The sequence below is a fragment of the Garra rufa genome, chromosome 8 (assembly GCF_049309525.1).
Source record: "Garra rufa chromosome 8, GarRuf1.0, whole genome shotgun sequence".
NCBI lineage: Eukaryota > Metazoa > Chordata > Actinopteri > Cypriniformes > Cyprinidae > Garra > Garra rufa.
This window is the reverse complement of record NC_133368.1, coordinates 15,023,271-15,043,379: the sequence shown is the minus strand read 5'-3', so window position 1 is coordinate 15,043,379 and position 20,109 is coordinate 15,023,271. Positions and strand designations below refer to the sequence as shown.

At 40.7% G+C, this 20,109-nt stretch overlaps 2 protein-coding genes across 2 annotated transcripts; both read left to right on the top strand.

The window, feature by feature from the left end:
• Positions 1 to 813: 813 nt before the first annotated feature.
• Positions 814 to 7,554, top strand: LOC141340094 (serine/threonine-protein kinase pim-3-like). Its single transcript, XM_073845028.1, has 9 exons — positions 814 to 838; positions 1,177 to 1,458; positions 1,581 to 1,663; positions 1,769 to 1,819; positions 1,895 to 2,267; positions 2,387 to 2,596; positions 2,645 to 2,726; positions 2,835 to 2,998; positions 7,385 to 7,554. The coding sequence occupies exons 1-9, from the start codon at positions 814 to 816 to the stop codon at positions 7,552 to 7,554; spliced, it is 1,440 nt and encodes a 479-aa protein (XP_073701129.1).
• Positions 7,555 to 9,126: 1,572 nt separating this feature from the next.
• LOC141340093 (serine/threonine-protein kinase pim-3-like) lies at positions 9,127 to 15,584 on the top strand. The gene is made up of 9 exons (XM_073845027.1): positions 9,127 to 9,151; positions 9,490 to 9,771; positions 9,894 to 9,976; positions 10,082 to 10,132; positions 10,208 to 10,580; positions 10,700 to 10,909; positions 10,958 to 11,039; positions 11,148 to 11,320; positions 15,415 to 15,584. Exons 1-9 carry the CDS (start codon positions 9,127 to 9,129, stop codon positions 15,582 to 15,584), a joined length of 1,449 nt encoding a protein of 482 aa, XP_073701128.1.
• Positions 15,585 to 20,109: the final 4,525 nt, after the last annotated feature.

The following is a 20,109-nucleotide window of genomic DNA, read 5'->3' as shown; positions in this document are numbered from 1 at the left end:
TCACCTGTAAGTTTCTTGATGAGTACAGGAACATCATTCTCCACTCTTGCATTATGGTAAATTCATATAGCCATATATTTTTCGCTTCGTCTTGTTTTGAAATGTTTTATTTATTTAGATTTGATCAATATTTTGGATAAATGTTAAGGTTTCTGTGTACCTTCGACTACTAAACTTCTTGTCAATAATTGGTTGCAGGGGAAAGCAGTTGAATTTAGACAGAGCTCATAATAACATCTCTGATTTATACTCATTTAACGTTATGCCAGTTTTTGGTGAATCTGACAAGTTAAAATGCGTAAAAAAGTGCGTAAAAATTCAATATATGCGATATATGCGTGCGCTTCCGCTGTTGTACTCACGCACGCGACGTCCGCCTTGCAAATAAGTGATTCGAATTTTAGTTGCTATAGCAACGCGTGTTATGATATGAATTCTGACTGCATTTATAAACATATATATCTATGTTTATAAACACTCGAACCCATCAATATCTGTTGGTTGAGAGACGAGGCGATTTCAGAGACTTTCGGAGACTATTTACTGTGTGCTGAGATTGTGATTGTCGGAGGAGTTCGGAGCGAGAGAAGACTTTTATTTTAGATTGGAGGATATTTTCTTTGAGTAGAGTTTTATTTTTGAAAGATTTCAGATTATTTCTGAGGAAAGTTTTATTTTATTATTCTCTTCTTTGTTCTCTACTTTCTTTCTATCTTTTTTTCTTTCTTTCTATCTTTCTTTCTTTCTTTCTTTTTTATTTCATTCATTCATTCTTTCTTTTTTGTTTTTATTGGAGTTTGAAGGAGATCGTCAATGACTGACTTTGGTGAAAGACGAGGTGAGTGTTTTAATTTTCATTTGCTTGTTATTGATATGTTATGATATAATGTTGTACATTGTTTGACTGAATTAATATAAAGAAATGTGTGCAGGTTAACTCATTTAATCACATGTTTTTCTTAGCTGAGTGATCACATGTATTTCATTCCTTGTAAATGAAAACCAGTGAAATAAATGTTTTATTCTTTGTCACAATTATAATGCTGGGAAACTCAACTAACAATGAAAGTTTAAAAATCTTAAGTTATAAAATTTGATGTGACCAGTGACACTGATTGTTGATTATCAATAAACATTACTAATAAAGCCTGTAAGTATCAGAAGTGTGAAATATTGCATCCTCAGGCCGCTCCAGATCCAGGAGTGCTGCTTTCACCCAGACGGCTGCTCAGGATGTTGAGAGACGTGGCTCTGGTGATGGCACTCAGGAACCACTGACAAACCCAAACCAGACACTGAGCCAAGAGCTGCCTGGATATATTGCACCTCTGCCTTCCGAGTTGGCCGTTTCTGTGTCCACAGATCAGCCTCACAGGAAGAGGAAGTGGCAGAGCGGCAGCCAGGAGGATGAGCGTCCGTCCACCTCATACAGAAGAGCAGCCAAACGCTCCCGCAGAGGTCAGACTACACTGATATTAAACATGTGATGACTCAGTTTTTAAATGATATGTCACTGAAAATGCTGAATTAAAGAAACTATGTTTTCTGTTAAAGACATTTCTTGTGGTCTTGTGTTGCAGAAGCGTACGTGAAGGGCCCATTGCTGGGGCGAGGTGGATTTGGCTCTGTGTATGCTGGGACCCGCAGGTCCGATGGACTGCCAGTAAGACCCTTTCTTCATTCAAACAGCCTTTAGAAATGTTGATATCAGTAAATGTCATCTGTGATCATTAGTCAGTGTGATTTACTGTGCTTCATCTGTCTACAGGTTGCCATCAAGTACGTCTCTAAAAGCAGGACACCAGAGAGACTGAAAGTTGTAAGTTGAGTGTGAATCTGTTGTTGTGTTTGATCCGCATTCAGCGCTGGATATAATGGAGCGTTTGTCCTGCAGGAAGGTCAGGGTCGGCTGCCGCTGGAGGTGGCGCTGATGACCCTGGTCAATTCGGCTCCTGCCTGCCCCAACGTCCTGCAGCTGCTGGACTGGTTTGACCGTCGCCGACGCTACACCATGATCCTGGAGCGTCCGGATCCTTGCCAAGATCTGGAGACTTTCTGTGAGGAGAACGGACCTCTAGATGAGAGTCTGGCCAAGAAAGTCCTGCTGCAGCTGATCACGGCGCTCAAACACTGCGAGAGCCGCGGAGTCCTGCACCGGGACGTCAAACCAGAGAACCTGCTGATCTCCACAGAGTCACACGACATCAAGCTGCTGGACTTCGGTTGTGGAGATCGGCTAAAACGCTCGGCCTACAAATACTTTGCAGGTTGGTTTGATCTCACTGCAGTGATCTGTGTTTGTTTGTCAACTTTCATGATCAACCAAAGGGAATCTGTTTGGACTGGAACCTTTTCAGATGATGTTTGTGGTCTTGTTGTGTCTCAGGCACTCTTCAATTCGCCCCTCCTGAGTGGTTTTGGCAGCACCGCTATCACGCAGGACCGGCTATGGTTTGGTCAGTGGGGGTGACGCTCTACAACATCCTGTGCGGCTGTTTCCCCTTCAGAGGCTCGTTGAGGGTCACCTCCAAAAGCAGACTGCACTTCCCTAGAGAGCTGTCTACAGGCAAGAGACAGAAATCACGTCCAGATCCAGGTGAAGTGTGTTGTTTTGTGTTTCTGAAGACTGTGTTGTGTGTAACAGAGTGCCGTCAGTTGATTGGCTGGTGTCTCAGTGCAGCGCCATCAGATCGGCCCACTTTAGACCACATTGAGAACCACCCCTGGTTACACTGAACAGGTGGCCAGAGACACACACTTATCTGACTCACAGCAGTCATGGCTGGATTGTGTTGTTAGGATCAGACTAGATAAATGCTTTTGATTGTTTATAGGGTGAGCAGGAGTGACACAGGAAGTGCAGAGAACAGCTTCCTGATCACCTACAGAAAGAGCAGAGGATCATGGGCCAATGGCCGACACAAAATGAAAGGTTTTGATCTTCTGCTCCAGTCTGTGAGGGGCTCTGTGTGGATGCTGGAGGAGCTGAACACACAGCGTCAGCTGAAACTGCAGCCTGATAGGCCAGAGATCAGCTAAAGTAGCAAAATATGTAGTTTTTTTCCCCCAAATACAGTATAGAGAAGGGAGAAAAGTGTAAATATCAGGAGCAGGAAAAGATTGCATAAAAGCTCTGGCTTTGCTGTGCTTGTTTCTCTGCACAATTAGGTCAAATGTTTTGTGATTGTTTATATGACTAAAGTATATTGTATGTATTTTAAAAACATATTGTCAAAAGTTTTGTGATCGTAAATATGACTATTATAAATTAGTTTTATAATTATTATTACTAAATAAAAATGTTAAACTGAAAAACAAATACTACTGTTTTAATATTTAATAAAAAAAGTAGTACTTAAGAATTGCTACAACCTCTCGGACTAGTCATAAAAGAAGATATGTCACGTATCTGGTCTATCTCGTCATGAACTCTAGCACACACATTCTGAACTGCAAAACCCATAAGCCACTGCACCAATCACTGCACACAGCTGCTCCTCGGTTCCCACTGAACTGATTGCTGCATACACCTGTTTATCATTTACCCACATGCATTTAAGCCACTCACACACACAGCCACCTTGCGAAGTCTTATTGTTCCATATGGTCGTAATTCTAAGCGCTTTTCTCTGTGTTGGATTATCTGTGTATGACTCTGGACTGTGTACCCCGTTGACAATTCCTGCTTCCTGCCATTGCGACCATTCCCTGTCTATCGAACTGTTTCCCGGATTACCTACGTTGTTCCTGTTTTCTGGTGATTATTCCTGCATGTTGACGATTCTCAATAAATGCTGCAAATGGATCCGCACGTCTCAGTCTGACTCCCTGTGACAGAAGACTTCGCCCAGTAAGGATCCAGCGGCTTTGGTGTCATTCGGTTCCAGCATGAATCCCACGGTGCAGATCATGCTTCTCAAGCAGGGTGAGCAGACAATTGAGGATTATGTCATGGCTTTCATTGATTTGGCAAATCTGTCTTCGATGGATGAGACATGCCTCATGATTTTTTTTCGTGGAGGACTCTCAGAGCCATTGGCTTCCAACATGCCAAATTTTGAACTTGGCTGGACTCTGCATCACTACATGGATCTGGCTCTTTTGTTGTGTGGCTCTCCGTTTACGGTGGGTGAGGTAGAGCCACAGCACAAGATGGCAACCGCCTTCTCACAGTCTCCGCTGGTTCCGCCCAGCCTTCCAGAGCCTCCGCTGGTTCCGCCCAGCCTTCCAGAGTCTCCGCCGCCAGAGCGCCCTCCTGTGACCGCTCGCCCAGAGCCTGCTCTTCCAGAATCTCCGCTGGAGACGCCCAGCCCTCCTGAATCTCCGCTGGGGTTGTCCAGTTCTCCAGAGCCCGCTCCTCAAGAGCGTTGTCCAGAGCCCGCTCCTCAAGAGCGTCGTCCAGAGCCCGCTTCACAAGAGCGTCGTCCAGAGCCCGCTCCTCAGCCCAGCCTTCCAGAGACTCCGCTGGTTCAGCCCAGCCTTCCAGAGCCTCCGCTGGTTCCGCCCAGCCTTCCAGAGACTCCGCTGGTTCCGCCCAGCCTTCCAGAGACTCCGCTGGTTCCGCCCAGCCTTCCAGAGACTCCGCTGGTTCAGCCCTGCCTTCCAGAGCCTCCGCTGGTTCAGCCCTGCCTTCCAGAGCCTCCGCTGGTTCCGCCCAGCCTTCCAGAGACCCCGCTGGTTCCATCCAGTCGTCCTGAGATTCCTGTCTGCCCGGTTCTGGTCACGGAGCTCATGCATGGACTGTTCCCACCCACCCTCCCTGCTGCCCCAGTCCCGCCACCTCTGTCTCCTGACAGTCCCTCTGCTCACCCACATCCCACCTTCAGTGCAGAGGACTTGACGTGGGACTGCCAGTCTCCATCGGTGTCCAGACTGAGGGATCCCTCACCATCACCTCCAGTCTCAGAGTCCTGGACTCCACCTCGGCCCTCCGACCCTGCGGCTCCACCCCGGCTCTGTGCTCCCTCGTCTCCGTTGTCGGCCGTCGGCCCACCAGCTCCTCCGGGCTCCATCGTCTCTCCGGCTCCGCCCCGGTCAGTCGTCGCCCCACCTTCGCCTCTGGACTCTACTCCTCCGGCTGAGCCTCGTCACTCCGTCCTGCCGGCTCTGTGGACCTCCTCCCTCCCGTGGGCACAGCCTCGATCCTCTGTCACTCCGGCTCCGCTGCGTACCTCCGGACCTCCATCTCCGCCGGGGTCGCCAGAGCCTTGGGTTCCGCCTTGGCCCTCCGGATCCTCTGTGTCGCCCAGGACCATCGACTCTCCGGTTCCGCCTCGGGCTCCACCGGCTCCACCTCCGTCGGTCGGCCCCATGCAGGAGCCAACCCTTCCTTCATCATGGCTTCTCCCTCCGTCGGCTCCGCCTCAGTTCCTGGTTCCAGTACCCCTACATGGACCTGGCCCTCCATCCCTCCCCCTGTTACGCATCCGCTCCACCACCCTCCAGGTTGTATTAGGTGGTTAGAGCGTCTGGAAGCCGCTCCTTGGGGAGGGGCTCTGTCACGTATCTGGTCTATCTCGTCATGAACTCTAGCACACACATTCTGGACTGCAAACCCCATAAGCCACTGCACCAATCACTGCACACAGCTGCTCCTCGGTTCCCACTGAACTGATTGCTGCATACACCTGTTTATCATTTACCCACATGCATTTAAGCCACTCACACACACAGCCACCTTGCAAAGTCTTATTGTTCCATATGGTCGTAATTCTAAGCGTTTTTCTCTGTGTTGGATTATCTGTGTATGACTCTGGACTGTGTACCCCGTTGACGATTCCTGCTTCCTGCCATTGCGACCATTCCCTGTCTATCGAACTGTTTCCCGGATTACCTACGTTGTTCCTGTTTTCTGGTGATTATTCCTGCATGTTGACGATTCTCAATAAATGCTGCAAATGGATCCGCACGTCTCAGTCTGACTCCCTGTGACAAGATAAATCTTTCTGGAGACTTTACACCAAAGAGAGATAATACATTTTATGCAAACCATTAAGTTAAGTTTTAAGTTTAACAACTTTATTAATCCCACAAGGGCCATTAAACAAAGTGATAAAGATCTGTACATAAATAAACACCTTTTGTGAACAAAAATCTCTTGAAAAACGTTCATGCAGCACTTTTATTGAGAGTAATTTAAGCTTTCATTTCTATGTTGGTTTTCATCACTTTCTCAAAAGAGAAAGAAGCGCTTGCAAATTATAGTTAAGACCTGTTGAAAAATTACCAGCATGATCTGCTGAGTCTAACTGAGTTTTATGAGCAGCAAGTGATAAAGAAAACCTGTAATGTTATTAATTGTGCCAGAGGATATCTGTCTTTGTAATTAGATTTTTAAAAGGATTCTTATTGTGTTATTTACTATTTGTAGGTATTTATGAGTGATTGAGTTTATTTTGAAGCATGTGCAATACGTATTTTAATATAGTTTATAGCCCTATTGTAATTGCTTCCTGTGGGATTAATAAAGTGGTAAACTAAACTAAACTAAACTAATTAACTAATAGTTAACTATAGTTGAGGAAACACAAGATCAAATATATACCAACACGAACCACAAGGATAAATCTCTCTTGTACAAAACTCATAGACTCATGAGCAGGGCTGTAAAAAGTACTCAAAAATTATGCTCAAATTAAAGTATAAATGCTCAGTAACAGTTTTACACCAATTGAGGGTCATTCCACGAAATCAGTGCCTTTTCCACTTGGAAAAATTAAAAAATGAAATACGTTTAAACAACATTTTTTAAATATCTATGAAATGAAGACACATTAAAATGACAAGAAATTTATTGTGCCATCTCAGGCTCATGTTTTGGTATTTTTGTCAACCCTGTTATTGACACAAGCTTTAATAGACCCTATAGTTGTAATTAGTTGTAATGTGACAGTGGAGTTTCAGTGCATCATCTGATTTGATCTCAACAGCAGCGGTAGAGTTGGGTTTCCCTCAGTGTGATTCAACTGATGGATCCCATAAACCCATTACTCCTCCATTTGAAAATGCAAAACACTATTCCAACAGAAAAGTAAAATACTCCATTATATTGGAGACGGTTGTTGATCACAAATCATGGAGAGTGAAATTCAGTAATTCATCCAACTTTTTTTTTGCTTTAGTTAGGCTATATTTATATCCCAAGCTAACAGTTGTTTGTTGACTTACTAGTAGATGTAGCAGTATCAGTGGTCATGATGTTCGAGAGCTACAGAACTCCATCCTGTTCCAGATGGAAGAAAACGACAACCTTTTCATATCACTGAAACATGTTCAATCCAACAAAAACTGTTATGTTTTATTGTGCAGTGGATATGTACAGTAGGTTGTGCAGTGTTTTAGGATCTGAGTTTCTTCACTCATGATGTTCTGCTTCTCTTTGTAGGACACACAGGAGATTATGTTCATGTCTTCATTATGCTTCTTGGTGACCCGAACACCCCTCTTGAGCTGATTCATGAAGAGATTTCCAGACAATGGTCATCTGTCCTGAGAAGAGAGGCACTTCATCTCCTGTCTGAGCCGTCCACACATGACTGCTGGATGTGTGTTTGACCAGATGAAGAGGACTTGGAAAGTCAAAAAGTTCTTATTAGTTTCATGAAATAAATATGAGAATAACTTTAATATCACATTTCATTTGAGGGGCATTTATTTGTTCATCTCTCAATCATCACTGTATTGCATTGCATTATATTTTGCTGTTACAATAAAAACTACTGAGTTCTGATTATTTAAAGACACATTATTGGGAGATATACAGTAGTCAACATTTGAACTGGATCAAAAAAGTTCATCAAAGTTGTCCTAAGACAAGAACGGGTATTGTTTTGGTTTTAGGACAATTCTGATGAAAGGTTTTGATCCACTTCAAATGTTGACTATTATAGAGTTACAGCTGATATTTAAGTAGTCTACTATTCTGTTATAAAGATCTTACTGATTTACAAGTGATCAGAATTTCATCTTTTGACCAAATAAATATCAGCAACAACAAACTGCATATTTTAGCTCAGTTTGAATACAATCAGTGTTTTATTATCCATGATTATGAGCCCTATGTTTTCACTTTATCCTACTATGGGACACAAAACACTTATGTATCAGATATAAAGCACGTTAGATCATGTCTTCACAACAGAAATATTGAAATGAAATATAAATGGCTTATATGATTATTATAAATGATTATATGATTAATGGAGCCATTTTTTTTTCCCAGAGTAAATAGAAGACGTTTTCTGTGTTAAATTGGCAAAATGAACATCTTGTATGAATATTAGTCTTATATTTCTTCATAAAAGTGTTTCAGTTTTTCTACATGAATAGAGAACCTCATCAAGTAACGTCTACTCACCTGTAAGTTTCTTGATGAGTACAGGAACATCATTCTCCACTCTTGCATTATGGTAAATTCATATAGCCATATATTTTTCGCTTCGTCTTGTTTTGAAATGTTTTATTTATTTAGATTTGATCAATATTTTGGATAAATGTTAAGGTTTCTGTGTACCTTCGACTACTAAACTTCTTGTCAATAATTGGTTGCAGGGGAAAGCAATTGAATTTAGACAGAGCTCATAATAACATCTCTGATTTATACTCATTTATGCCAGTTTTTGGTGAATCTGACAAGTTAAAATGCGTAAAAAAGTGCGTAAAAATTCAATATGCGTGCGCTTCCGCTGTTGTAGTCACGCACGCGACGTTCGCCTTGCAAATAAGTGATTCGAATTTTAGTTGCTATAGCAACGCGTGTTATGATATGAATTCTGACTGCATTTATAAACAATCGAACCCATCAATATCTGTTGGTTGAGAGACGAGGCGATTTCAGAGACTTTCGGAGACTATTATTAACTGTGTGCTGAGATTGTGATTGTCGGAGGAGTTCAGAGCAAGAGAAGACTTTTATTTTAGATTGGAGGATATTTTCTTTGAGTAGTTTTATTTTTGAAGGATTTCAGATTATTTCTGAGGAAAGTTTTATTTTATTATTCTCTTCTTTGTTCTCTACTTTCTTTCTATCTTTTTTCTTTCTTTCTATCTTTCTTTCTTTCTTTTTTATTTCATTCGTTCATTCATTCTTTCTTTTTTGTTTTTATTGGAGTTTGAAGGAGATCGTCAATGACTGACTTTGGTGAAAGACGAGGTGAGTGTTTTAATTTTCATTTGTTTGTTATTGATATGTTATGATATGATGTTGTACATTGATTGACTGAATTAATATAAAGAAATGTGTGCAGGTTAACTCATTTAATCACATGTTTTTCTTAGCTCAGTGATCACATGTATTTCATTCCTTGTAAATGAAAACCAGTGAAATAAATGTTTTATTCTTTGTCACAATTATAATGCTGGGAAACTCAACTAACAATGAAAGTTTAAAAATCTTAAGTTATAAAATTTGATGTGACCAGTGACACTGATTGTTTATTGTCAATAAACATTACTAATAAAGCCTGTAAGTATTAGATGTGTGAAATATTGCATCCTCAGGCCGCTCCAGATCCAGGAGTGCTGCTTTCACCCAGACGGCTGCTCAGGATGTTGAGAGACGTGGCTCTGGTGATGGCACTCAGGAACCACTGACAAACCCAAACCAGACACTGAGCCAAGAGCTGCCTGGATATATTGCACCTCTGCCTTCCGAGTTGGCCGTTTCTGTGTCCACAGATCAGCCTCACAGGAAGAGGAAGTGGCAGAGCGGCAGCCAGGAGGATGAGCGTCCGTCCACCTCATACAGAAGAGCAGCCAAACGCTCCCGCAGAGGTCAGACTACACTGATATTAAACATGTGATGACTCAGTTTTTAAATGATATGTCACTGAAAATGCTGAATTAAAGAAACTATGTTTTCTGTTAAAGACATTTCTTGTGGTCTTGTGTTGCAGAAGCGTACGTGAAGGGCCCATTGCTGGGGCGAGGTGGATTCGGCTCTGTGTATGCTGGGACCCGCAGGTCCGATGGACTGCCAGTAAGACCCTTTCTTCATTCAAACAGCCTTTAGAAATGTTGATATCAGTAAATGTCATCTGTAATCATTAGTCAGCGTGATTTACTGTGCTTCATCTGTCTACAGGTTGCCATCAAGTACGTCTCTAAAAGCAGGACACCAGAGAGACTGAAAGTTGTAAGTTGAGTGTGAATCTGTTGTTGTGTTTGATCCGCATTCAGCGCTGGATATAATGGAGCGTTTGTCCTGCAGGAAGGTCAGGGTCGGCTGCCGCTGGAGGTGGCGCTGATGACCCTGGTCAATTCGGCTCCTGCCTGCCCCAACGTCCTGCAGCTGCTGGACTGGTTTGACCGTCGCCGACGCTACACCATGATCCTGGAGCGTCCGGATCCTTGCCAAGATCTGGAGACTTTCTGTGAGGAGAACGGACCTCTAGATGAGAGTCTGGCCAAGAAAGTCCTGCTGCAGCTGATCACGGCGCTCAAACACTGCGAGAGCCGCGGAGTCCTGCACCGGGACGTCAAACCAGAGAACCTGCTGATCTCCACAGAGTCACACGACATCAAGCTGCTGGACTTCGGTTGTGGAGATCGGCTAAAACGCTCGGCCTACAAATACTTTGCAGGTTGGTTTGATCTCACTGCAGTGATCTGTGTTTGTTTGTCAACTTTCATGATCAACCAAAGGGAATCTGTTTGGACTGGAACCTTTTCAGATGATGTTTGTGGTCTTGTTGTGTCTCAGGCACTCTTCAATTCGCCCCTCCTGAGTGGTTTCGGCGGCACCGCTATCACGCAGGACCGGCTACGGTTTGGTCAGTGGGGGTGACGCTCTACAACATCCTGTGCGGCTGTTTCCCCTTCAGAGGCTCGTTGAGGGTCACCTCCAAAAGCAGACTGCACTTCCCTAGAGAGCTGTCTACAGGCAAGAGACAGAAATCACGTCCAGATCCAGGTGAAGTGTGTTGTTTTGTGTTTCTGAAGACTGTGTTGTGTGTAACAGAGTGCCGTCAGTTGATTGGCTGGTGTCTCAGTGCAGCGCCATCAGATCGGCCCACTTTAGACCACATTGAGAACCACCCCTGGTTACACTGAACAGGTGGCCAGAGACACACACTTATCTGACTCACAGCAGTCATGGCTGGATTGTGTTGTTAGGATCAGACTAGATAAATGCTTTTGATTGTTTATAGGGTGAGCAGGAGTGACACAGGAAGTGCAGAGTACAGCTTCCTGATCACCTACAGAAAGAGCAGAGGATCATGGGCCAATGGCCGACACAAAATGAGGGGTTTTGATCTTCTGCTCCAGTCTGTGAGGGGCTCTGTATGGATGCTGGAGGAGCTGACAGGCCAAAAATCAGCTAGTCTGATGTAGCAAAACATGAAGTTTTTACACAATTACAGTGAAGAGTAGGGAGAAAAGTATAAACTAGCATAATGTGTTAATGTGAAAAATGATCTCATGTTCATCCTGTACTTTAGTACTCTCATAGCCTTCAGTAAACAAAGACTCCACTAGGAAGCACAAAAACTCAAAAACCTAATAGAATCTCTTCTAAATCTCCATCACAACTAATTATATTAAAACTATAAAACATAAAATTACACATTAAAAAACTTAATTTCAACTTTTACCCTCCTAATAGAGTATTATCCCCACAATGTTTACAATAGAAACATGTTGAAATTTAAAATTCTAATTTAAATAGATTGAACATAATTAAATTAAATTGTGACAAAATGTTCAAGAATTGTGTTGCTTCGGCGCAGTTTAACAAAAAAAAACAAATGAACAAGCAGGACAAAAGTATGTCTTTCTTTGAATATGTATGGGGAAAGTCACTGTACTGCAGAAATAGAAATAAAACAAAATATAGAAATAAGAAATAGAAATAAGAATATCAAAACCCAGGACTTAAATTAAATGGCTTGCATCTCACCTTTAACCATTGAGTTCAAATTTTTTTTTTAGCAATTAATCTGCCAATTATATCTTAATAATTCATTTTTTTTAATCTTGATTTATTTTTATGATTATTTATCTATTTATTTATTACATGCTGTCCAAAGCCAAAAAAAAAAAAATATATATATATATATATATAGTTGCTTGCGACACTCACATGGAAAATGGGGAATGTGGAAGTAACATGTTTTAAGCGGCAATCAATAGTTTCAAACACTGAATATTTCCAGCTCTAAACCCCATTTATTTTAGTGTTATCTCAAGCACATTAACTGGTAATTTAAATAAAGAACTTAATTTTTGGACATTTTTAAATTGCCAGCTTACTTAATGTTTATCATTAGATAATACATAGTTAAACTGTTATTGCCGTTAGATAATGTGAGCAGCACTAGCTATCATTAGCTACCAATGTAAACAAACTAGCTGTCATAACTAGATCTCAGGTAACTTACATTTACCTCAAATTAATTGTAGCTATTGGCATTTATTAAAAGCTTTACGCTAAAACAACTATTAAACTCTGAATGAGTTTCTATAAGGACTGCCCATTAAATAATAATAATAAAAAAAACTCTCACTGGATATATTATATAATAAAATGTTTTGTTGAGTGCATTTGGTTAGCATAATTATTATTCACAAAACTACTAGTTTGGGTTTATAGTGAACATTTGCTGGCATTTATTGTGATTTATTTATTTTCATACTTAAGTGAATCCCTTAAGATAACATTAGGGTATGAGTAATTATGACCATAATAGCATAAGAAAAACAATAAATCAATGCATGCATACTGTAAACGTATTCTACAGTATGTTATGGGACACTACAGAAATATGTGAACCAATTATAGCTTATATTAGTGATCTATCTAAAAGCCTGTCTTTTGAAAGTCATGCAAAAAGTGGAGATGAAGAGACTTTTTGAAAAGATAAAAATATAATACTAAAAAAGACAACAGGCACTTTATCTTCATGGAATGCATATCATGCTTGTTTAACCACAACTCATTGCAAAATATCGAGGAAAACATTTCAGCGTGAAATATTTAGAATATTTAAAATGTAAAGTGTTGTGAGTTTTTGGCTCAAGGTCTGCATTTAAAGTCACACCAGAGGTGTTCACCTGGGATTTGTTCTTCAACACTGACTGAATCAATCATTTCTATTTGAACATTGCTTTATACACAGGCATTGTCATGTTATAATTCCCTAGAATATCATTATATGCTTAAACATTAAGATTTGTACTCATGGAAATTCCTAAAGTAGTCAAACTTGTTTATAAGAAGGGGGTGTCCCAATACTTTTGGCAATATAGTGTACAAAAACGATGGCGCCGACCCCATTTATGCATTAATTAAATTTTAACTTATTTACTTAGCAATAGCATTACATTCAATCTATAAATTTATACTGGATACAGACCAAAAAATAATAATAATTGTGATACATGTCCCTGTACATGGGATTAATAATACAACTCCAACACTTTGATTTCAGTAAAGTGATTAAAAATCTGCAAAAAGAGCACATAACGGCCAGAGAAATATAAATATGTGAAAATAAATAAAGAAATAAAATGAAGAAATAAAGAAATATGTGGAAAACCTGTAATAAAACGGACTTGAAGGCTAGTTTAAAGATAGTGATAGGCTTAGGCACTTAACTTGACATTTGTTCTTGTAGATTCTATGTTGTGTTATTTCAATTAAATTCATAATGTTAAAGGGAACCCCAGGTATTAAGACCTGTATGGCTTAATATAACGTAAATGATGTTTCTTACTAAAATATGTAGTAGAAAACCCATAAAAGACTTGGGGAACCTGTCCTTCTAAGTCATTGCTGCTGCTGCTGCTGCAAAAAACCTTCTCGAACCTTTTTTTAAGTGTGTATGACATTACTGTACTGTGGATCAGGGTCTTTATTTATGTGAGAAAATGTTTCAAGACTCTGGTCATGCTTTTGGACAGTTGCAAAACTCAGTTTGTCCAGTAGAGGTCGATGAAGCTGCAACTTTTTATAGGGAAATTGTGAATTAGTGATAGAATTTAACACACTGTACAGTAGATGCTTGAGCTTTGGCGCAAAATAACCCGGTGCTTTTTTATTATTATTAATTATTATTATTGTTTTAATAGTGAAATGTGGTCTTGCGCACATCTAACAAAATATAAGGACAGGTAATAACCTAAAAGAATACATGCGAAAAAATAATACCCTATGATTGCGGCATCACAATAATCACGAGAGTTTTGAAAAGCCATTAAGACTGCATTTCCCAGTGTCACCGAGGATGAGCGTCCTCATAATAATAAAACACCCCAGTTATGAAAAGGATGAAGGGAGGAATGCGTGATCGTGACGTCAGCAAGTGATAAAGAAAACCTGTAATGTTATTAATTGTGCCAGAGGATATCTGTCTTTGTAATTAGATTTTTTAAAGGATTCTTATTGTGTTATTTACTATTTGTAGGTATTTATGAGTGATTGAGTTTATTTTGAAGCATGTGCAATACGTATTTTAATATAGTTTATAGCCCTATTGTAATTGCTTCCTGTGGGATTAATAAAGTGGTAAACTAAACTAAACTAAACTAATTAACTAATAGTTAACTATAGTTGAGGAAACACAAGATCAAATATATACCATCACGAACCACAAGGATAAATCTCTCTTGTACAAAACTCAGACTCATCAGCAGGGCTGTAAAAAGTACTCAAAAATTATGCTCAAATTAAAGTATAAATGCTCAGTAACAGTTTTACACCAATTGAGGGTCATTCCACGAAATCAGTGCCTTTTCCACTTGGAAAAATTAAAAAATGAAATACGTTTAAACAACATTTTTTAAATATCTATGAAATGAAGACACATTAAAATGACAAGAAATTTATTGTGCCATCTCAGGCTCATGTTTTGGTATTTTTGTCAACCCTGTTATTGACACAAGCTTTAATAGACCCTATAGTTGTAATTAGTTGTAATGTGACAGTGGAGTTTCAGTGCATCATCTGATTTGATCTCAACAGCAGCGGTAGAGTTGGGTTTCCCTCAGTGTGATTCAACTGATGGATCCCATAAACCCATTACTCCTCCATTTGAAAATGCAAAACACTATTCCAACAGAAAAGTAAAATACTCCATTATATTGGAGACGGTTGTTGATCACAAATCATGGAGAGTGAAATTCAGTAATTCATCCAACTTTTTTTTTGCTTTAGTTAGGCTATATTTATATCCCAAGCTAACAGTTGTTTGTTGACTTACTAGTAGATGTAGCAGTATCAGTGGTCATGATGTTCGAGAGCTACAGAACTCCATCCTGTTCCAGATGGAAGAAAACGACAACCTTTTCATATCACTGAAACATGTTCAATCCAACAAAAACTGTTATGTTTTATTGTGCAGTGGATATGTACAGTAGGTTGTGCAGTGTTTTAGGATCTGAGTTTCTTCACTCATGATGTTCTGCTTCTCTTTGTAGGACACACAGGAGATTATGTTCATGTCTTCATTATGCTTCTTGGTGACCCGAACACCCCTCTTGAGCTGATTCATGAAGAGATTTCCAGACAATGGTCATCTGTCCTGAGAAGAGAGGCACTTCATCTCCTGTCTGAGCCGTCCACACATGACTGCTGGATGTGTGTTTGACCAGATGAAGAGGACTTGGAAAGTCAAAAAGTTCTTATTAGTTTCATGAAATAAATATGAGAATAACTTTAATATCACATTTCATTTGAGGGGCATTTATTTGTTCATCTCTCAATCATCACTGTATTGCATTGCATTATATTTTGCTGTTACAATAAAAACTACTGAGTTCTGATTATTTAAAGACACATTATTGGGAGATATACAGTAGTCAACATTTGAACTGGATCAAAAAAGTTCATCAAAGTTGTCCTAAGACAAGAACGGGTATTGTTTTGGTTTTAGGACAATTCTGATGAAAGGTTTTGATCCACTTCAAATGTTGACTATTATAGAGTTACAGCTGATATTTAAGTAGTCTACTATTCTGTTATAAAGATCTTACTGATTTACAAGTGATCAGAATTTCATCTTTTGACCAAATAAATATCAGCAACAACAAACTGCATATTTTAGCTCAGTTTGAATACAATCAGTGTTTTATTATCCATGATTATGAGCCCTATGTTTTCACTTTATCACTTTATCCTTTCTCTTTCACGGTTGGACTTTGGAACTGTCGATCAGCCGTCAACAAAGCCGACTTCATTTCGGCATTTTCCTTGCAATCTGGCCTGAGCATCCTAGGTTTGACTGAGACCTGGATACGTCCAGATGACTCTGTAACCCCAGCTGCTCTATCTAATAAATTCTCCTTCTCTCACACCCCTCGTCAGACTGGAAGGGGTGGGGGTACGGGACTTCTGATTTCCAACAACTGGAAATACTCAACCCATTCTCCTCTATGCAATTATAACTCATTTGAATCTCACACAATCACTATAACATCTCCTATCAAACTCCATGTTGTGGTCATTTACCGCCCTCCTAGTCAACTTGGCATCTTCTTAGAAGAGCTGGATGGGCTGCTATCCTCTTTTCCAGAAGATGGCAGCCCACTTCTGGTCTTTGGAGATTTTAACATACATCTGGACAAACCCTATGCTGCAGACTTCCATTCACTTCTTGCTTCATTTGACCTAAAACACACTACCACTGCATACACTCATAAATCCGGCAACCAACTTGATCTCATCTACACACGAAACTGTACTTCAGACGACATTGTGGTCAAACCCCTTCACATCTCTGACCATTTCTTCATTACACTAAACCTACATCTTGCTACTTGTGCACCCCCACCCCCCCTACCCGTTACTTTTAGACGAAACCTACGCTCTCTCTCACCCTCCCATCTTTCTTCATCAATATCCTCCTCTCTTCCCTCTCCTACCCACTTCACATCTCTGGATACTAATGCAGCAACCGACACGTTATGTTCCACTCTTACTTCTTGCCTAGATGAAATATGCCCTCTCTCCTCCAGGCCAGCACGGGCTGCTCCTTCCAACCCTTGGCTATCCGATGTTCTTCGTGAGCATCGGTCCAAACTTAGGGCAGCTGAGAGAAAATGGCACAAATCTAAGGATCCATCTGACTTGAGTATGTATCAGTCTCTGCTGTCATCTTTCTCTACCCATGTCCATACTGCCAAATCTTCATACTTCCACAACAAGATCAACAATGCTCCGGACACACGCAACCTTTTCAAAACTTTTAATTCACTGCTCTGTCCCCCTCCACCACCTCCCACCACTTCTATAACAGCTGATGATTTTGCCACATTTTTTACAGACAAAACTACATCTATCAGTAATAAGTTCTCAGCTCCACACATACAGGAACTAAAACTGACCACACCCACGGCTGAAACTCCCCTCTTCTCCTTCCATCCCCTTTCTGAGGCAGAAGTAACCAAACTTCTCCTCTCCAGCCATCCGACGACATGTCCTTTAGACCCCATCCCCTCACACCTTCTCCAAGCAATCTCTCCTACAATCCTACCAGCGCTCACACACATCATCAACACATCTCTTCTCACAGGCACTTTCCCCACTACATTTAAGCAGGCCCGGGTAACCCCACTGCTCAAAAAACCTACACTTAACACTTCACTCATAGACAACTATAGACCTGTCTCTCTCCTTCCGTTCATAGCAAAAACATTGGAACGAGCTGTTTTCAACCAGCTATCTTTATTTCTCTCACAGAACAACCTATTGGATGCTAACCAGTCAGGGTTCAAGAGTGGCCATTCAACTGAGACGGCACTACTGTCTGTCACTGAAGCCCTGCGGATTGCAAAAGCTGATTCCAAATCATCAGTACTCATCTTACTGGACCTTTCTGCAGCATTTGACACGGTAAATCACCAGATCCTCCTGTCTACCCTCTCATCGTTGGGCATCACAGGGACTTCACTTCGCTGGTTCAAATCCTATCTCTCTGGCAGGTCTTTCAGAGTGGCCTGGGGAGGGGAGGTTTCCAAAACTCATCAACTGGTCACTGGGGTTCCTCAGGGATCAGTTCTTGGACCCCTCCTCTTCTCCATATACACTACATCTCTGGGCCCCATCATACAGGCACATGGCTTCTCCTACCATTGCTATGCTGATGACACACAGCTCTATCTTTCTTTCAAACCAGATGATCCATCAGTAGCTGCAAGGATCTCTGGTTGCCTGGCGGATATCTCTGCATGGATGAAGGAACACCATCTTCAGCTCAATCTAGCTAAAACTGAGCTCCTTGTCTTTCCCGCCACTCCAACTTTACAACATGACTTCTCCATCCAGTTAGGTTCATCAACAATTACCCCATCGACTTCAGCCAGAAATCTTGGTGTAATCTTTGATGACCAATTGACTTTTAAAGAACATATAGCTAAAACTGCTCGATCCTGCAGGTTTGCGTTGCACAACATCAGAAAGATCAGGCCCTTCCTAACAGAGCATGCTGCACAACTCCTTGTCCAGGCCCTGGTCATTTCCAGGCTGGACTATTGCAATGCTCTTTTAGCTGGTCTTCCAGCATGTACAATCAGGCCTCTACAAATGATTCAGAATGCAGCAGCACGGCTCGTCTTCAATGAGCCCAAGAAGGCCCATGTCACACCTCTCTTCATATCCCTGCACTGGCTACCGGTTACAGCACGCATCAAATTCAAGACACTGATGCTGGCCTATAGGACAGCCACCGGCTCATCACCGGCCTACCTCCATTCACTACTACGCATCTACACTCCCTCCAGAAGTCTGAGATCCTCTAGCGAAAGACGCCTTATTGTACCACCACAGAGAGGCACGAAATCACTTTCCAAAACATTCTCCTTCAATGTCCCTGCCTGGTGGAATGATCTTCCCACCCCCATCCGAAACGCTGACTCCATTACTGTCTTCAAGCGACTGCTGAAAACCCATCTTTTTCGACACTATCTGACTATCTGAAAAAAAAAAAAAAAAAAAAAAATTCTCCTCTCTTTCCTGATCTTCCCTTTCTAGCCCGTACTCATCTAACAACGCCTGACATATGGTACTTTTGAGCACTTCCTATGTCGATCTGCCTCCTTAGGATGAATTATTTGTTGTATTCCCAATTGTAAGTCGCTTTGGATAAAAGCGTCTGCTAAATGAATAAATGTAAATGTAAATGTAAATCCTACTATGGGACACAAAACACTTATGTATCAGATATAAAGCACGTTAGATCATGTCTTCACAACAGAAATATTGAAATGAAATATAAATGGCTTATATGATTATTATAAATGATTATATGATTAATGGAGCCATTTTTTTTTTCCCAGAGTAAATGAAAGACGGTTTCTGTGTTAAATTGGCAAAATGAACATCTTGTATGAATATTAGTCTTATATTTCTTCATAAAAGTGTTTCAGTTTTTCTACATGAATAGAGAACCTCATCAAGTAACGTCTACTCACCTGTAAGTTTCTTGATGAGTACAGGAACATCATTCTCCACTCTTGCATTATGGTAAATTCATATAGCCATATATTTTTCGCTTCGTCTTGTTTTGAAATGTTTTATTTATTTAGATTTGATCAATATTTTGGATAAATGTTAAGGTTTCTGTGTACCTTCGACTACTAAACTTCTTGTCAATAATTGGTTGCAGGGGAAAGCAATTGAATTTAGACAGAGCTCATAATAACATCTCTGATTTATACTCATTTATGCCAGTTTTTGGTGAATCTGACAAGTTAAAATGCGTAAAAAAGTGCGTAAAAATTCAATATGCGTGCGCTTCCGCTGTTGTAGTCACGCACGCGACGTTCGCCTTGCAAATAAGTGATTCGAATTTTAGTTGCTATAGCAACGCGTGTTATGATATGAATTCTGACTGCATTTATAAACAATCGAACCCATCAATATCTGTTGGTTGAGAGACGAGGCGATTTCAGAGACTTTCGGAGACTATTATTAACTGTGTGCTGAGATTGTGATTGTCGGAGGAGTTCAGAGCAAGAGAAGACTTTTATTTTAGATTGGAGGATATTTTCTTTGAGTAGTTTTATTTTTGAAGGATTTCAGATTATTTCTGAGGAAAGTTTTATTTTATTATTCTCTTCTTTGTTCTCTACTTTCTTTCTATCTTTTTTCTTTCTTTCTATCTTTCTTTCTTTCTT